Here is a 17,997-nt window from a genome sequence, read left to right as displayed (position 1 = left end):
CTGTCTTCACAGGGCAGTGCCCTCTGCAAGGTGGTGCTTTTGGCAATGGTGGTCCCTTTCTTCCCATTCAGCTGAAGTAGAAAGGGTGTAGGATCCAAAGTCTACCCTCTCATCACCACCTCTACCACCATAAACCATTTCCCAACCCACCCGCTATACTCCCAGATAGTTTGGCCTTCGCCCAGTCTTTAATGGGATTAACAGGGGGACTATAAGAAGAGGGAAGCAGCACCAATAGGGTGCAGGAAGCCTGGCATGGGTGCAAGGTGTTGCTGGGCTCAGAGACATAGGCCCCTTTCTGGGGGGTAATGCAGAGGGGTTGACACTCTCATGAAGTACACTCACGCGCACAATGTATAAAACGTAACTACCAAAGAGTGTTGGCAGCCTTACATGGGCAGCTGGGGGCTTGGATGGGATGGGCGTCAGACTGGCACAGTTAAGAGAAGAATGGGCCCCTAAAATAAATCAAGTAGATTTAGTAATGGATATAGGTCTGACAGAGGGGGCTTTGTGTCTGAGCAACTGCCCCTCACTCAGACTTCACACCATTGCTCTGATCTCTCTCTCTCTCTCTCTCTCTCTCTCTCTCTAGTACAATGATGATAGATATTGCATTTCCTCCCATACATGTGTAGCTTTTGCTACAAAAGACGTAAACCAGCATACTTTGAAGGCTGTCTGATTTTCTATTTTTTTTCCTGTCATATCCAAAAAAAAAAAAAAAAAAAAAAGGCAACAAGTGAGTCGAATCAAAAATTGCTTTAGGAAGTCAACGCCAAGTTGCACTGATGCCAATGACTCACACCTTCAAAACAGCTCATAGGCGTGCAGGCATTAAGGACTGCTAATTTAAGAAAGTACTCAATGATCTCTTTGTGCATTTCTTTTTTACAAGCTCCGGGGTCTGGTTTCGAAACTGTTTATGTCCTGTGCTTGTGTGAACCATGTATGACTTGGAATATTGTTTGCTTTTTTTTTTTTTTTTTTTTTTTTTTTGCATTTGTGAGTGCCGACATCAGAAAGCCGTGTTTGTGAGAGAATAAGAGCGCAAGAATATCCTCTGCCAGGCTTTATAGATTCACTGGAGTGATCATAAAACTTTACAAGCATTGACCATAGTTCTGAACCCAAAACAGCATTTCATTAGATTTGCATTTTAGATTTGCTTTTTAACTTTAGTGATTCCTGTTGTGATGTGATCATCTTGCAGGCATGGTTCACATCATTCATTGCTTCAATCTATAAAAATCAGCACGGTTGTTGCTTGCCCCTGCATGCACGGCTTGCGCTGGTGTGACACAAATATCTCTGTCTGCAGGGAGTCCTCGTGCTTCAGCATCGGCTCTACACTTCCCATCTCCCTCCATCATCCAGCAGTCAAGTCCCTACTTCACCCACCCGACCATCCGCTACCACCACCACCCTGGACAGGATCCCTTGAAGGAGTTTGTGCAGTTTGTCTGTGCTGATGGCCCAGGGCAGGCCGGCGGACAGGTAAGATTCACTTCCTGTTTTTTCTTTCTTTCTTTTTCAAATACAAAGAACAATTAAATACCACATAGGTCCCTTTTGCTTTAATGACCTGAAGAACTTTAACCTGTGCTTATCAGGCTAAGTGATAACACTATAATGTGGCTCAATTATCTGTCACAAAAGACGTTTTAATAGAAAATTAATACAAAAATAAAATATCATAGATAAATGCTTGTTAGTCACATGATCCTGATGGTTTAACTGATTAGTAATTACAGTGAAAACAAAAAGATTGGGACAAATGTTTGTGATACCTTGGAACAAAAAATATTTGCATTATTCATTTACAACTGAATGATCTTGAAACAGAATAAACAAAGACACTACAAAGCATGCCTTGTTTATGAGGTCATGGGTCAAATCCTTGTCATATTCATTTTGGTGTTTGGTGATTGGATTTTTTTTCCCTTTGGCTCCACCCACTCACGCACAACTTGCAGACATCAGCACACTGACAGTCACTCAGTCAAACACATCAGTCCTGTGTTCTATTTCTGTTTCCATCACTTGCTGTGGTTACCCTTTGAGTTGGATTTCGGTTCTTTGATACTGGTATCGTTGGTGGTGCTGTGCTTGTGTAGAAGAGTATTTTCTCATGGTTTTTGATTTCTTGCCATCTTCTGGGCGAACGCCGTCAATATTTTGATCACCTCCTCCACTCACCATGGACCACCCTTGTGGAACCTCACACGTCCAGCTCCAGCTCCCACTCCTATCAAACCCTGTGGTGACTTATTATTTTTCACACCTCCATAAAAGATGCCGTCCACATACGTCATTCCTTTGGTTGTTGTTATCCACCACCTTCCTCTCCCTTCTTCCACCATCGCCCCCCCAACCCTCCCACCTCCGTCATGGATATTTTTGGGGACCTGGCCTCCCGAGCTGCGTCCTTTTTTTTTTTTTTCCATCCCGTGTTTGCGGATTGTCGCATGTCGCCCTCCTGACCCTATTTGTGTTGTCTGCAGCCAAACGGGAGCGGCCAGAGCAAAATGCCAGGCTCCTTCTTGCTGCCTCCACCTCCCCCAGTGGCCCGCCCAGTGCCCCTCCCTATGCCCGACTCTAAACCCAACAGCACGCCCCCTGACGGCGGACTCTCATCGCCCGCATCTCCGTGTAAGTGACCCCACAAAGTCCATTTTGAAAACCAAATCAACATCAAAAAGTCTAAAAAGAATTTGAAACAAAGAGCCCTCTTTAGAGAACAACCCCTCCCCCAGCCCCCATTGTTCTTCCTCCAACTTTTTGCCACCGTTGTTCATGTCTAACCACAACTCACATCCCTTTACCCTTTGAAGTGGGGCCTACACAGAAAAAAAAAAACTTCGGAGTTTATAGCACTAGATAAAATTCTCCAAAGGTTGAAGACGAAGCTGAGGTATCCCAGTGACCTTTGTGGCGTGCATCTGGGTTCTGTCCTTGGTCCCATCAGTTTGAGTAACTCGACATGTTGAGCCTCATGCCCTTATGTGGATTGTCCCCTGCCTGACTCATCAGCAGAACCTCAAATCGATCAGATCAGTACTTGAATTTAGTCTCCAGAAGGTACAGATTCAGAATAGATGATAATATGTCTCCTGAGAATTCTGGTGCAATACGTGTTGGTAATGGTGGAATAATCCCATTTGTTTTTTTTTTTTTTTTTTAATGCTGAACCTGAAAAGAGAATTGTGTGAAGTTGAGTGTCCGGACTTAAAGTTGTGATGTCAGTTTGCAAATGGGATTAGTCGCATATGTGTCATATATTTCTCTTCCTCACCTGCGATTGGAGGGGCACTGGATGGAGCACCTTTTTAATTTAGCAGTTTTTCAAATGTAGTACGTATTTGTGTTTACCACAGTCAGTGTCTGAGAGTCCTTTGTTGTTTGTATGTTATCCCTATATACAGTAAATGGATGTATACTGTGTCCATGCCATTGAATTATGCTTAACCTCAGACTTCTCCTTCTGTCTTTCTCTTTCTTGTATTCATGTACTTATTCAGTCTCCACACTGAGTTGTGAAATTCTCAAAACCTGGAGTTCCAAGAGTGCTTGAACAGCTCTTTACTCACACTCTGATGCCAGTGGTTTATAAATGTCCCTGAATGGTCCTCAGTGCTAGTGTTGGGCTTGCTGAAGTACTTCAGCACTGAGTTTATCAATGGGATTCAAACAGTTGTGTTCAAAAGTCGAAATACTTAGTCATGAAGTCACTTTAAGCAGAGAGGAAATAACTATGGGTGGTGAGGAGTCACCAACATTTTCAATGGTCTCAAACTGTGTCTCGTCCTGGCAAGACATCAAAAAGAAGCGTCTTGCCACTACTGACATTCTAGTTAACTTTTAAAGTGCATTGTACCACAAAAGGAATCCAACACAAATTGATTTCCATTTTCCTACTAGTGTAACCGGTGGATTATTTGGATGGGGTACATTTAAATTGTTCCAACAAACCTTAAACCTAGAGATAGCCATAACAATAAGTAATGAGCTTTCATTTACAAACCTGGGTTTTCGGAAACTCCCCCCCCCCATCCGTGTTTGTAAAATTCACAAGTTAAACGAACATTAGGCTTTGGGGACTCGGGAATGTCCTTCCAAAGGTCTGCATCAGCAACCCTGTCACATTGGTCCCCGTGTTCTCCCAAATCACCCATAAATTATAATCATTGCCAGTCAGTATGTGAGAGTCGTATTGATGGCTATCAAAAGTTAGTCTGACGATTTAATTGATCAAATTTGAGTATGCAGAATACAAGTTGACGCCATAAAAAAACAAGAAATACTTTTGCAAATGACAAATAAATACTCTATATCATGGCATAGATACGAACAAGCCTTTATCATCACAATATTTGTGCAAACCTATGGACAACTTGTTTAATTAATAGTTGGAGTGATGGTGGATGGATTACACAATTTGCCTCCTTGCCATGATTCAACTTTCGACTTTGTGTGAACTTATGTCCTTTTGTCCTCTTCTGTTTCGATAGCATACTCCACGCCAGGCACCACAGCTCCCAACAGGTTTGTCGGCATCGGATCACGGGACAACAACTTTCTGAACATCCCGCAGCAGACACAGGTGGGACTTCGATAGTGTCACACAGCACGTGTGAGCAAATGAGGGGAAATTGTCTACGCGCCCATTTCTGATATTCTCTTCTCTTCCACATTACACATGCGCATCTGTATTTTCCTGTACGTTGAGGTTTACCATATGTGGCCAACTGTGTATTTGGCACAGATGCAGCATCTGCTTCAGGCTACAAGCACTCTCCTGCTGCCTTTTTCATTCCCCCCTTGCTAGCTCTAATCTTAAGTATTTGTCATCTATCCATACACACTCCATCCCCCCTCAACTTCATTCTTTTCTTATTTTTGCATTGCTGTATTTTGCTCTGTTTTTTTTTTTGTTTTTTTTTTGTCCTCCATTGTGCCTCTGTCACCTTTTTCATTCCACCACTGGTCATAACCTTCTCCCATTACCACCAGTACATTTCTCATTAGTGTATAACCACACCCGCCTGGAGCCAGCTCAGCTAGGCTCCCCGACACATGGAAACCATCTGAATCTCCCCCAATGATCCCTCCCTTGTTTCTCTGCCCTCCGTTACTTTCACTCATCTTTACTTACACCAATCATCCTCTTCTCTGCTGTTCATGCGCTTTTTACGGTCTTTGCTTCTTTTCATATTCTGTTTTCTTGCTCTTTTCTTCCATTGAATTCCAAAACTTTATCTTCCCTCCGTGAAAGACATACCTTGTCTGTTTTTAATTCATTACACACACTTTGAGAGAAATTGTTTTAGACTGACCTTGCTCTGTCATGAAAATTTTCTTTTTTTTTTTCCAGAAACAAAATATGAATTCTATTGTCTTACATTTTCACAAATTAGAATCTATTCCACAGATCACTCCCATTGTATTTCATTTCTCAACAAATGTATCTCCTCCTCCGCAATCTCCAAGGGTAGTTTAACAATGTGTTCTAAACACATAAAGGTGTCCCCATTTACAATGATTGGGTTAATGTCTTTACAACCAGTAGACAAAAGATCCCAGTAGGCTCTCCGAAATGTAACTCAAACGTCTTGCTAATAATTACACTCCAGGAAGGACATGGCATATACAGTACTTTAAAAAAAAAAAAAAAGAAAAACAATGCTATGCAGTACATGTTGATCACTGGGCTCCAGATGCCCTCTAGTGGGATATTGGATATGTGACAGAAAAGGGGAAGGTAAAAAAGTGGGTGGCTAAAACAATTACTCACAAATAATCCCTTACCAGAATTTGTAATAAAGCTCTTAAACAGGGGTTAAGGCAGGCCCGAATGTTCCAAAAAAGTAAAAATAAATAAATAAATAAATTGTTGGAGGAGGGCGGGGGGGTTACAATTTTCAAATTTGTATTTATTTATTTTTGTCCTGATCAGCTGTTAGGTCCAACACAAAGGGGGATCTGTTGGGTTTTAGTGTCCCAGAGTGGAGTTTTTACATGACCACTGTGATTCTTTGTATTTTTAGGGGGAATGGAAAAAAAGCAAAGGGGAGCGCTGATACCCCTTTTGTTTTTACCGAGAAATTATTAAAAAAAACAGTAAAAATCAAATTTTTAATGGAAAAATCCTTATTACATGTCGAAAAAAATACAGCACTTAGCCTTAAGTACACTCTACACAAGCACAGTCAGCACGAACAATAAACTTGGTTATAAAGAAACTATGCACAGAGTCCAAAATTAAAACAAGAGCGCATCCTTATAGCTCAAAGCGCTGCTTTGCATTCTACTTCACGCAACTCAAAAATAGCAGAGAGACGCTGACGTGGTGGAGGTATGCTGAGACTGTGCCCATGGGAGGGGGGCGACTAAGTAGAGCATGAGGGGGGTTTCAGATCAAAAGAATATGAGATGAATTTTCACAACACTAAACTGGATTTCAATTTTAATTTTTAATCTTTATTTCATTTGTATTTAAATCCAGATACGTCAAACAATTTGAGACAAAGCACCTTTTGTTTGACACCACTCACTTTTCAAGTGAGCAAAAGTACTGGGACACTGATGGGTGTTTCGAGTTGTTCAGGTGTGATCTTTTAGATTGACTGCTTAAATATCAGATTGATTGCTTGTTTTGGCCTTTGGGTTTCACCTGGGAAAACTTCATTTGCTGTTAAGCAAACATGAAGCTCAGAGATGTGTCTATGGGAGAAAAACAAGCCATTTTAAGGCTGAGAGAAGACAGAAAATCAATCAGAGCTATTCCACAAACATTGGGCATAGCCAATACAAAAATTTGGAATGTCCTGGAAGAAGAACCTACTTCTAGAATCTAGTAATACTAGATTCTATTAATGCTAGAAACAAGCAACAGACATCCAACAGGTCGGCCATGGCTTTCATCAGCAGTTCATGACAGAAACATTGCGAGAGCTGTGAAGAAACACCCAGACAACAGTCAGTGATATCACGGCCAACCTTCACAGGGGAGGGGTGAAGGTATCACAATCCACTGTTCAAAGAAGATTTTGAGAGAAGAAATATACAGTGTATATCATAAGAGTATATGCAAACCATTCATCAGCAAAAAGAAGCACAAACATATTTTATGGATTGATGAGCCCAAGATTAACTTTGGCCGGCACGGTTGTTCAGCTGGAAAGCTTTGGTCTCACAGTTCTGAGCTCCTGGGTTCAATCCCGGACCCATCTGTGTGGAGTTTGCATGTTCTCCCCGTGCTTGCGTGGGGTTCCTCCAGGCACTCCCGTTTCCTCCCACATCCCAAAAACATGCAACATTAATTGGACACTCTAAATTGCCACCTTGGTGTGATTGTGAGTGTGGCTGTTTGTCTCCGTGTGCCCTGCGATTGGCTGGCAACCAGTTCAGGGTATACCTATTGCCCGTTGACAGCTGGGATAGCCTCCAGCACTCCCCGCGACCCTTGTGAGGATAAGCAGCTAAGAAAATGGATGGATGGAAGAGTAACTCTACAAAAGTGATGGAAAGACCGACATATGTAGAAAGACAGGTTCTACTTATGATCCAAAACACACAAGCTGTTTTCACTAGTTTTATTGATTATGTAACTCATGGTGGTAGGAGCAGAATGAATTCTGAAGTCTACGCAAACATTTTGTCTGGCAATTTACAGAAAAAAAATCATCCGAACTAAATGGGAGAACCTTCATAATGCAACATTACATTGACACAATGCCACTACTACAAAGGACTTCATCGGTGGGAAAAGGTGGAAGGTCTTAGACTGCTCAAGTCAATCAACAGACCTTAACCCATTAGAGCATGCATTTTGCCTCCTTAAGAGGAGACTGTAGAGAGAAACCCCCTAAAAACAAAAACATCTGAAAGAGGCTACAGTAAAGGCCTGGAAAAGAATTTCAAATGAAGTGTCTATTGAAATCAACGGGTTACAGACTTGATGCAGTTGTTGGATGTAAGGGGTATGCCACCCAATGTTATTCACTAAAGTTACACATCTGCATGTAAATACCATGAATTTAAAACTGGAATTCTAAACTTTTATCTCATATTAACCTTTTGGTCTGAAACCTTTGGTATACAATAAAAGAGAAAGGAATTGTCCTTGTTCATCATCTACATTTGGAGGGGACTGTACTGTAAGATTCAGGGAACAAGCTTAACTAGAACTGTCGATCTATGTTAGTCTCTGGGTCAACCATCGAGTCCCATTAATACTGCATGTGCATATGAATAAAGCATCTGACCTCTACTCTGTACCAAAATACAGCCTTTAAACCCTAGAGACAATCGCGGCCATTTGAAGTGTCGTACTTTGGAGGATGAAAGGGATGCAACTAGATCATCAAGCTTCTGCACCGTTTAGCCATAAATGATTGGTCATTTGTGCAAAACAGTTGCTTCGCTAAAAAGTGGGAAAGAGACAGTTCTGAAAAGTTGTAAATACATAACCCCATCTTAATATGAGTAAAATTAAAAAAAAAAAAAAAAAACAATAATCAGACCCTGGACAGCCCACCTGATTTTATAGCAGTAAACCTCCACACTTGAAAATCCATCCTCTTGATAAGTACTTATAAAGATACACAACACCTTTGGGAAAATCCAGTTAACGCATGCTTTAATTGTTTTAGTTTGTCTCAAACTAAGTTTGGAGAGATTTATGCGCCATACTGCAGTAAACCCCCCAGGGGGCACTTGAGATTATTTGTGTTCACTTTGGGTGAGCTGTGAAACTCTGTACAGATGTTCATGGTTCCCAGAGGAAGACTCCTCCTCACTTATTTCCTAAATTGCCACCATGAAGCATGATTTTATATTTCTGTCCAAATACCCACATAGTGTAACTAATGAAATGTCATCTTTACTTAAGTCGTAGAAAATCCATCTTCCGTGTGAAACCATCCAATATCTTTAATGTTCCAGTAAGATTAATGCAATGTTTTTTGAAATGTTCATTAACTTTGAACTAGTTACGTTCATGTTTATCATGTTGTTTTCGAGTATATCTCTGACAAACCTTCAGTGATTTTTCTTCAAACTGCTGGCAAGTTTCCAAAGCTAGCTAAACTTTTCACATTTTGGTCGCTTATTATATCCTCATTTAACAGCTTGAACTCTAACTATCGTATTCCTGTATTTCTTTCTTTCAGTCTTGGTTCCTCTGACAAGATCTGTGTGAAAACCAGCAACTAGATTTCTTTCTTTACAATCCGAAATAGATAATTATCCTACAATCAACAAAGCAACTGGCCATCACATTGTATGTCACAAAGGCAAAACCCAACAAAGCACAGCAGGAAAATTCAGCAGTGTTTAGAGGAACTCTGGGCTCATTGTATTCAATCAGAGGAAGGAGCCATATGGGGCAAAGCTGATCGGACGGACAAGAGGACGACAGGACAGTGAAGGGTAAGGTGGCAAGCAACATGTTGAAGGGTAAGGTGGCAAGCAACATGTAGGCATGTCTCCTGAAAAGAAAAAAAGCGGCACAACATTTGAGTGACGCGGGAGGATGCTGTGGAACAACTTCTTTGCGAGGACGCACTGGCCTCAAAAATCAACTGACATTTAAGCAAAACACATCATGCAATACTCAATTGTGTTTCGAGTGAAAGCTACAGTTCATACTTCATCAAAAACCAGACAAATTGACCAATGTGTCTCTCTTGGAATGACCAGTGACTCCATATAAGCCCCCTTCGACCCGCCTACTAACTAAAGAGACACTATGCCAAAACATAGCTTGAAGGCTTTGCACCTACAGGCTGAATCAATTAACAAGAATCCTATCGATGTGCACTATTTACCTACGAGGCACCAAGCTCATCCAGACCGGCCTGTTCCGAGTTTTAGTCAAGAGAAAAAGAAAACAAGGCACAAGTAGCAGACACGTTATCGCTCCGCGTCTGTCACATCTGCACACACACGTTGTAAACAAGAAAATCGATGGGGAGGGGGGTGAAAAAAAAGGTGTGCCATGAACGCAGTATTTGTGTACACTTACAAAAAACACGTTGTGTAGTATTTTTAGGAGGTGTGACGTGTAGTTACAAAGTCAGCCCAGTGAACGGTGATTAATCAATTAGCAATCCAAACCAACACTGTAAAATCAGTATGTACCAATATAGATGGCAGCAGTTATTGGATCCCCTCCCTTTGCCCTCTTGTAATGTCGATGATTGCTTTTGGTATCTTGTGCATGTTCTTTTTATTTCAGTTCCTTTTGGATTTGTACTATTTTGTAATTGTTTTGTATTTGAATGACAGCACCTTATAAAGAAACACAGTAGGACGTCGGAGCAAGGTGGAGAAAAGCTAGCCCGTGGTCATGTTTCGAAAACACAGAAGAAAACAATTCAAACATTTTTGGGAGGTTTTTGCTTTCTTCCCAGAAGTTCTAAAGAACATTGACGCCATTAATGTCAGCATGGTAAACATGACGCTGCAGCCCTTTTAGTTGAGCAAATTTTGGGAACAAAGAGATTTCTTAGCCTGGCCCTGAGCCTCCAAGTGTAGTTCGAATCTAATCTCATTTGTGGAATCCACTCAAACGCAAAGTGTGAAGATGGCAAACTGCCACCTTACCGTCAAGGAAATCGAACGCATAAAACAGTGAATGTTGTTTTTTTGTTTGTTTGTTTGAGAGTGTCAGAGGCACAGACATGGATTTTGTCACCTTTCGAGCAAGCCAGGCTAGTTGTTGCTTTCCAGATTTGCAGGGCAGTTTTATGTGTACCATGCAAACATTTTTTTTATGCCACCGCTAATACAATTACTGATTTCAATGCACACGGTTCACACAAAGTATGTTTTTTATTGTTCTGGTTTTACAATTAGAAAAAAAGGTACTTCAAAATTTAGTCAATGTTCAAACGTTGAGTAATTGCGATGACCATGGCTGACGGCTTTATGATTTAACTGGCAGGAATGTTGAGGAATGATCAGATTATGCTCATCACTAATTAGAAAAAATAAATTAGCCTGCACAAGAGTGTGAAAACAGTCAAATCTTAATAAATAAAAATAAACCCCTAAAAAGGAGTATGAACTGCAAAAAAAAAAAAAAAAAAAAAAAAAAAAACGGTGGCAACTACAAGAGTATAAATTGGGTTTTGCGACAATCAAAACAATACATAATCAAGAAATGTGTTAGTTGAGATCAAAAAAAAGGGGCACCAAAGCCTCTATTTGTACTATTTGGACCATGTTTGGCTGGTGATGGTGGTGTAAGAGAAATGGAAGAGAAGGGACAGGTTGCTGAAGATGGGAAAGTTGCTCTTTTCCATCTCCCTAAAACGTTTACCCTGTTGTTTACACTCCCAGATGGGCCGCTGCTCCAAGAGCGGAGGGAACCACGCTGCGGAGCAAAATGAATATGTGACATATCGTTCTGTTCTCAGTCGCCATGTGCCCACTTTTTTTTTTCCTCTTTTTTTTTTTTTTTTTTTTTTTTAGCTGATTAAAAAAAATGGGATGCCCAGGATTAGTTTTTAGGTTAGGAATTGTGGCTCTGGTAAATTTCGTCCCCTGTCTATTGTGAATTGATGAGCCCTGATTGATCAAAAAAATGCACTAAAACAATCACGCCAGCCAAACTTCACTTTCACCAATTAAAAATCAGAGTTCACACACGTCTTAAATGCTAACACACACCCGTGCACACACCCCGCTCCACGTAAATCTAAGAGGGGAGTCTTAAATGTCGACAATCTGACGAGGCCTTTATGCTTGTAATCCTTTTATAAGAACATCGTGATATTCCCAATGGTCCATTTAGTCCCTGATGGACGTCCGAAATGTCCCACCCGACCTCACAAAATAACTGGACTGCCTGGCCATGTTCCTGACTGCAGGGAAGCTAGATAGTTGGCCAACCATCTCATAGAAAGCAAGTTCTGCTGACTTCACTAATGGTGGCTTCTCGAATTTGTTTTCTAATCTAAAGGAAGTGCCTCTGTATTCCCATTATGCAATTTGTTAAACATGAATTCAGGTTCTTTTTTCATAAGCTATAGTGAATGGTTGGGGGTAGGGATGGGGAGGGGGAAACTGTCAGGAGAGGGGAGAGAACAGTTCACTATATAATCGCAAGCATCTTTATATATAATACACATATATATTTATAGATATATAATTTTGTTTTTATTTGCAATATAAGCTCAGTGGCAGTCTAGTTATTTTTTGAAGCATGGCAGTCAGAAACGGCTGATTGGAGCTAAGTAGCAGCCTCTCAATTGCACAAAATGGCATGATAGACGAAAAAAATCGATGGCAAACAGTAATAAAATGCAATCAGATAATGTAGATGTTTAAAAAAAAATCAGCTAATGTTTAGTTGTTTTCTTTCTTGTTTTGATGGGAAGCGTCGTTGTCAAAATGCAATGATGTGTGTTGATTGAGCCATGTGCAATGCCTTGGTAGAGGATTTATGTGTTTGCGATTGTTTAGGGTGTTGCAAGAAAAGAGGGGAAAAATCTCTTTTCTTTTTCAGTTGTTGTTATTTGTGTTTCAAGTCCATGTGCTCTGGGACTCTAAATATCAGAGTGGAGGAAAAAAATCAAACTCTTTGTAAGTAAGGGGGGAATTGTTTTTATAAATTTTGTGTGGTCTTTTTTTTTTAAGAAAAATTTCACTTCTAATTATTTGTTTTCAACATGTGGGAGGGCTGAAGGAACAATTTTGCAACTCAGAAAATGTATATTATGATGAAAACTGGTGCTTCCTCACAAAGAGTATTCTAGCCACACTGAAAAAAAGGGGGAGGAGGGCAGAGAAACGATCTTTCACAGCTTTGAACTGAGACGATCTGGAATATTATAACAAATATGAGGTAGCCTGCGTTTTTCCACTTCAACGCCATTAACAGTATGAGCTTGTCATCCTTTGTTTGATTATCTGCGTTTTTAAATCTTTATTGTACTCGCTTAGTATAGAGCAAAACAGTACAAGAGAGTGAGATTGTTGCATTCAAATTTGTATCGGAATTTGTACTTACCAAAACTTTTTTCCCCCTCAGATTACGACTTTATTATCATCATGTTAGGATGTTCTAAAGTATATTAATAATCCCATAAAAAAGTAATTCCCCCCCAAAATTATATTTTAATTATAATTTGATTGTAATAAAAGTGCAGTTTTATTCTCATCTGATTTACAACATGATTTTCGGATTTTACTTTTCAGTGTGGCTCTAATACTGCTTTGTGGTTTTCGGACTAAAGTGCAGTCACTCTACTATAGATCTACATAAATAATACTACACACGGTTACAAAATTGTCAAAAACACATTTGAGGAAAGCATGGCTAATTCTGTTTGTCTTTTTGTATTTACCAAGAGGGGGCATTGTTTGGAGGGAAAAAAAAGAAGTTAAAAAAAAATGCAGTTGTAACAAAAGGCATTTTTCCCCCTCATGAACTTTTGACATCATATGGATTGTATCATCTCATATCCAATATCCTACTATAGAACTAAGACAGGATCTTTCCCATTTGGGAGATGCACAAAAAGATCACGAATGATGATTTGTTTTCTTGTCTGGGAAGAGTTCTGTCTTATTTGGTGTAAAAAAAAAAAAAAAAAAAAAATCTGTCGGAAATTTGCATTTGCTCCGAGTGGTATTGTCGACCCATTCACAAGTGAACCCCGCCCCCTCTTCCCCATCACCCACTTGTAAATGACTATAAATATTTGTTTGGTGAAGTAGTATTCTAGATTCAGAGCATCTTAAAGGTTGTCCCTAAAAAAAGTGCCTTTTGTTCACAGATTCCATCTTGTATACTCCTGAGATCCCGTCTCATAAGAAAAAATAAGTCCCCTCCTTCATCCTTCTATATCCACTTGATTCTCTTCTTCTCCTTTTTAAAGCAGTATACATTGTACTAAAGGCAATTGGTGTGATTTAGTTCCTGTTTTTATTGTTGAATAATTAAAAAAAAAGCTGAAAAACACAGAAAACTGACAAAAAATAAGCTTCTCTTTCCTCTATCTTGTCTTCTGTCTATCTTGGACACTGGAGTAGTCTATAGCTGCCCCTCATCCTTTTTCCTTTTTTCCTCTTTTCTCCGAATGGTGGGGTTTAATTTTTTTTTTTTTCATTTTGTTTTGTTTTTTGTTTTTTTTTTTTCGGTCCGAGCAGAATGCAGTTAGCTCACATGTTATTCTTGTCTGTATGCTTCACATTGTATTACCATACCCATCTTCTTCAGCTTCTCCATTCAACCGCTTATGTAAGTGAACAAGTTACACCGGGGGCTCTGGCCTGTGTTGAGGATGGGGCGGGTCTGTCACGGCTTGGGAGTGTTTCGAGAGGCACAAAGCAATCATATTTGGGTTTGAACGAGGGAGATGTGCTGTAGAACTGCTAGTTAAGGTAGATTAGTTTGTAATCTTTGTTTGTGTCTATTTATTTTTCATTTTTTTAATTATCACATTTGGACTTTTTTTTTTCCACTGCGCCCGCATATCCTTGGCAGCGCTTAAAATGCTGCACTCAATTTTGCACCTTTCAAGTGGTTGAATAAGACCCACTTTAAAACAAAACCTTTTTTTAGATAAGAGCAAATATTTTTTCAAAAGCACCTTATAAGCAGAACAGTTCCATGGTGTTGAGGCTTAAAGGCTCATTTTAAGCACAATCGGAATAAAAATCAAAATGAAAAAATGTCACGCACTGCCTCACAAAATGGGCTCTAAATTACCGGTGTGTTGCAGATGTAGAGACCAAAGTGATGTATTATGTACAGACTTTGGCAAGTGTAAGAAAAAGCACCTTGAAATCATGCCAGCAGCAGCAGTATTATCAAGCGCCACAGTTGAGAAGCCATATTGGAGAGGGACAGGTTGCACAGGTCACTGGGGTTGCAGGTGGAAGGGAGGGGGGAGCGGTCAGTTTTCAACACCCACGACCACCTAAACCACCACGAATGCTTCTCCTCCTCGTCGTCCTTTCAAAGCGGTATCCCATCCTCAGACACACTTCCAAGAGCCCCTGGTGAAATGCATGTGTTAAAGTTTCTTTTCCATAATAATGATAAAAAACAGTTTGAAAAGAGCAACACTTGATTGAATAAAAGGATGTTCTTAACTGTAACTTGTGTTTGTCTTTTTCTGTTTAATACTTTGTTTTCTAGTTCCCCCTCATGGTTATTAGCAGCGGGGGTGTTATATGAAAAATAAAATTGGGCCTGCTGCACAATTGGGTTGCAGGCCCATTCTGGCTATTCAAATATTTAACAGAAATGTGCATTTTTTTTCCCACTACTTTAAACAGTCTTGTTAGTTTTTGTTTTACGTCATTGGTAATATACTTCCATCATACTATCCCAAAGATCAAGATTAATAGAACACTTTATGCACTCTATTTCTTGTCTTGTTAGTTAGCAACCTTATACCCAGTCACAAAGACTGCTGAGGTCAATGGTGAGTCCAGCTTTTCATTACCGTAACCCATAGGCTAACTTTACAAGGGCAGGTCAACTGAGATTTTTTTTAACCATGTGACATGGATCAGATTTTTTTTTCACTTCAATGTGAACAGTACTATTCTGTTGTTTCTGTTTTGTTACCCACTTCCCCCTACATCCGACCCAGGGTTATTTTGGATGTGGATATGAATCAGAGATGTATTATATGCAACAACAGCGAGAAAACAGATCTAATATACATCCATCCATCCATCCATCCATCCATTTTCTTAGCCACTTAACCTCACGAGGGTCACGCGGAGTGCTGGAGCTTATCACAGCTGTCAACACCTAAGAGGCAGGGTACACCTTGGGCTGGTTGCCAGCCAATCGCAGGGCACATTGAGACAAACAGCCGCACTCACAATCACACCTAGGAGCAATTTAGAGTGTCCAATTAATGTTGCATGTTTTTGAGATGTGGGAAGAAACCAGAGTGCCCGGAGAAAACCCACGCAGGCACGGGAGAACATGCAAACTCCACACAGGCGGGTCCGGGAGTGAACCTGGAACCTCAAAACTGTGAGGCCAACGCTTTACCAGCTGATCCACCGTGCTGTCCTAATATACATCATAAAACATCAAAATAGTTTGACAAAATGAACAGGTGCAAAAAGCAATAACGGATGAAGTAGCACATGACAGTCAGCGTTGAAAAGAAAATGTACAGAAGCGTATTGCTGCCACACCAAAAAAAAAAGGGTCGCTATCACGTTATAACATGCTATGATATGCTCTAGGTGATAGCGCCCCCTTTTTTTTTTTTTTTGGTGTGGCAGCAATACATTTCCGTAAAGACGCTTTTAAATTGAAAAATACATAAAGGGACTGGACTCGGGACTGAGGCCTACATGAGGGGCCATATTCATGTCTTTAAATATATTGCAGCATGTGATGTTTTTTGCAGACTTCATGGAGGCATTTATGTTAGAATTTGAATTTGGTTTTGCAATGTGAAAGGCTACCAATAAAAAAAGATTGGATTAAAAAAAAAAAAGTAAATCGGTCATGGCACCCAACAGTGTGAACGTTGCCTAAAGCCTTTTCTGCGAGGGGCAATGCATCTATTTATGTATTTATTTATTTTGTGAAGACTAATTAGAGCTGTAATTGAATTTCTTGCTTAGAAAGGGAACTAACCAGTAAACATGCAATTATTGAAACTATCAATAATACACAAAAATGCATTGTGACAGCATACATGATTTCAGAATGAATATGTACCTAATAACATGGCAAAACCCAAAAACAACCATAAAATACATCATACTCACCAGGGATGGAAAGATCATACTTTGAGGGCGTTTTTCTACAAAGGAACCAGGATGAGGGATCTGTGTGAAGGAATGGGGTCGTGTCTCATGAGACCCTCCTCCTATCAGCAGAGGTATTGAAAATGAAATATGGTTCGGTCTTTCAGCGTGACGATGATCTCACCTGGACAACGAAGAAGCATTTCAGGGTCCTGGACTTGCCTAGCCAGGATCCAGAGCTCAAGCCCGTAGAAAACCTTTGGAGGGAGCTGAAAGTCTGCGTTGCGCAGCGACAGCCACAAAACATCACTATTCTGGAGGAGATTTGCATGAAGCAATGGGAAGGAAATACAAGCAACAGTGTGAGAAAACTTTGAAGAGAAAATGTTTGACTTCTGTCATTGCCGGCAAAAGGATACACAAAAAAAGGATTGAGATTAATTTTGCTCGACCAAGTATTTATTTTCCACTGTAATTTGCTAACAAACTCATTAAAAGTAAATGGGATTTTTCTGGATTTTCCCCCCATCCCCAATAGATGAGCTTTAATAAGGATGAAATTTACAGACATTACTTTTTAAGTGGAAGAACTGACTAAATACATGTAGGCAGGATAGATTAGGACTCGTGTTTAGATCGTTCTATAAAAGGTTGTTGTGCTACCCTCTTGTGGCAAAGAAAACCCTGCCCAAATCCGTCCTGTTAAACCAGGGAAAACCTGCTCTTTAAATGGGGGCGGAATATATCAAATGGCACATAAATTAAATATTGAAAAATTAAACCACCAACATTATTCTGAGTGTCAACATTTAATTCACTGGTTCTTTGTGGGGCACTAATAGTAAACTGATATCACACTTAAAACTGAACGGAAATCATTATTGTAGTTTTTTTCCATTTCAGTGCTTCGTGTGAGCCATTTCTTTAGACATTGTACTTGAAATTGACCACCCGATGTTATTTATGAGACGGCTGCCAAAATGAACAGTATTTGTAATCACCAATGTCTTGCAACTACAGGTACCCACTAAGCATTTTGAGCGCACTCGCTGGTGACTGCAGGAACAAATTCAGGTTTTCTGTTTTTATTTGTGTAGGCCTGCACTTTACTACAGGAAATACTAATCCGCCCGGAGATAGCTGGGATATGCTCCGGCGCTCCTGCAACCCTTGTGAGGATAAGCAGCTCTGAAAATGGATGAATTTATCTTTCAATCTATCTTGAGATCTTTCAAATGATCCACACAGACAAATGCC

At 40.1% G+C, this 17,997-nt stretch overlaps 1 protein-coding gene across 13 annotated transcripts in view; it reads left to right on the top strand.

The window, feature by feature from the left end:
* Positions 1–13,321, top strand: part of nfixb (nuclear factor I/Xb) — a 117,461-nt gene extending 104,140 nt beyond the window's left edge. For all 13 annotated transcript variants that reach the window (XM_061846139.1, XM_061846137.1, XM_061846128.1 and 10 more), the window contains 3 exons: positions 1,322–1,497; positions 4,512–4,603; positions 9,174–13,321. In XM_061846139.1, the coding sequence (XP_061702123.1) occupies positions 1,322–1,497; positions 4,512–4,583 (248 nt within the window). In that variant the 3' untranslated portion in view covers positions 4,584–4,603; positions 9,174–13,321. The remainder of the gene's footprint in view (positions 1–1,321; positions 1,498–4,511; positions 4,604–9,173) is intronic.
* Positions 13,322–17,997: the final 4,676 nt, after the last annotated feature.

Source organism: Syngnathoides biaculeatus, chromosome 16 (assembly GCF_019802595.1).
Source record: "Syngnathoides biaculeatus isolate LvHL_M chromosome 16, ASM1980259v1, whole genome shotgun sequence".
In the NCBI taxonomy this organism is placed as follows: Eukaryota; Metazoa; Chordata; class Actinopteri; order Syngnathiformes; family Syngnathidae; genus Syngnathoides; species Syngnathoides biaculeatus.
This window is presented reverse-complemented; position numbering and strand designations above follow the sequence as displayed.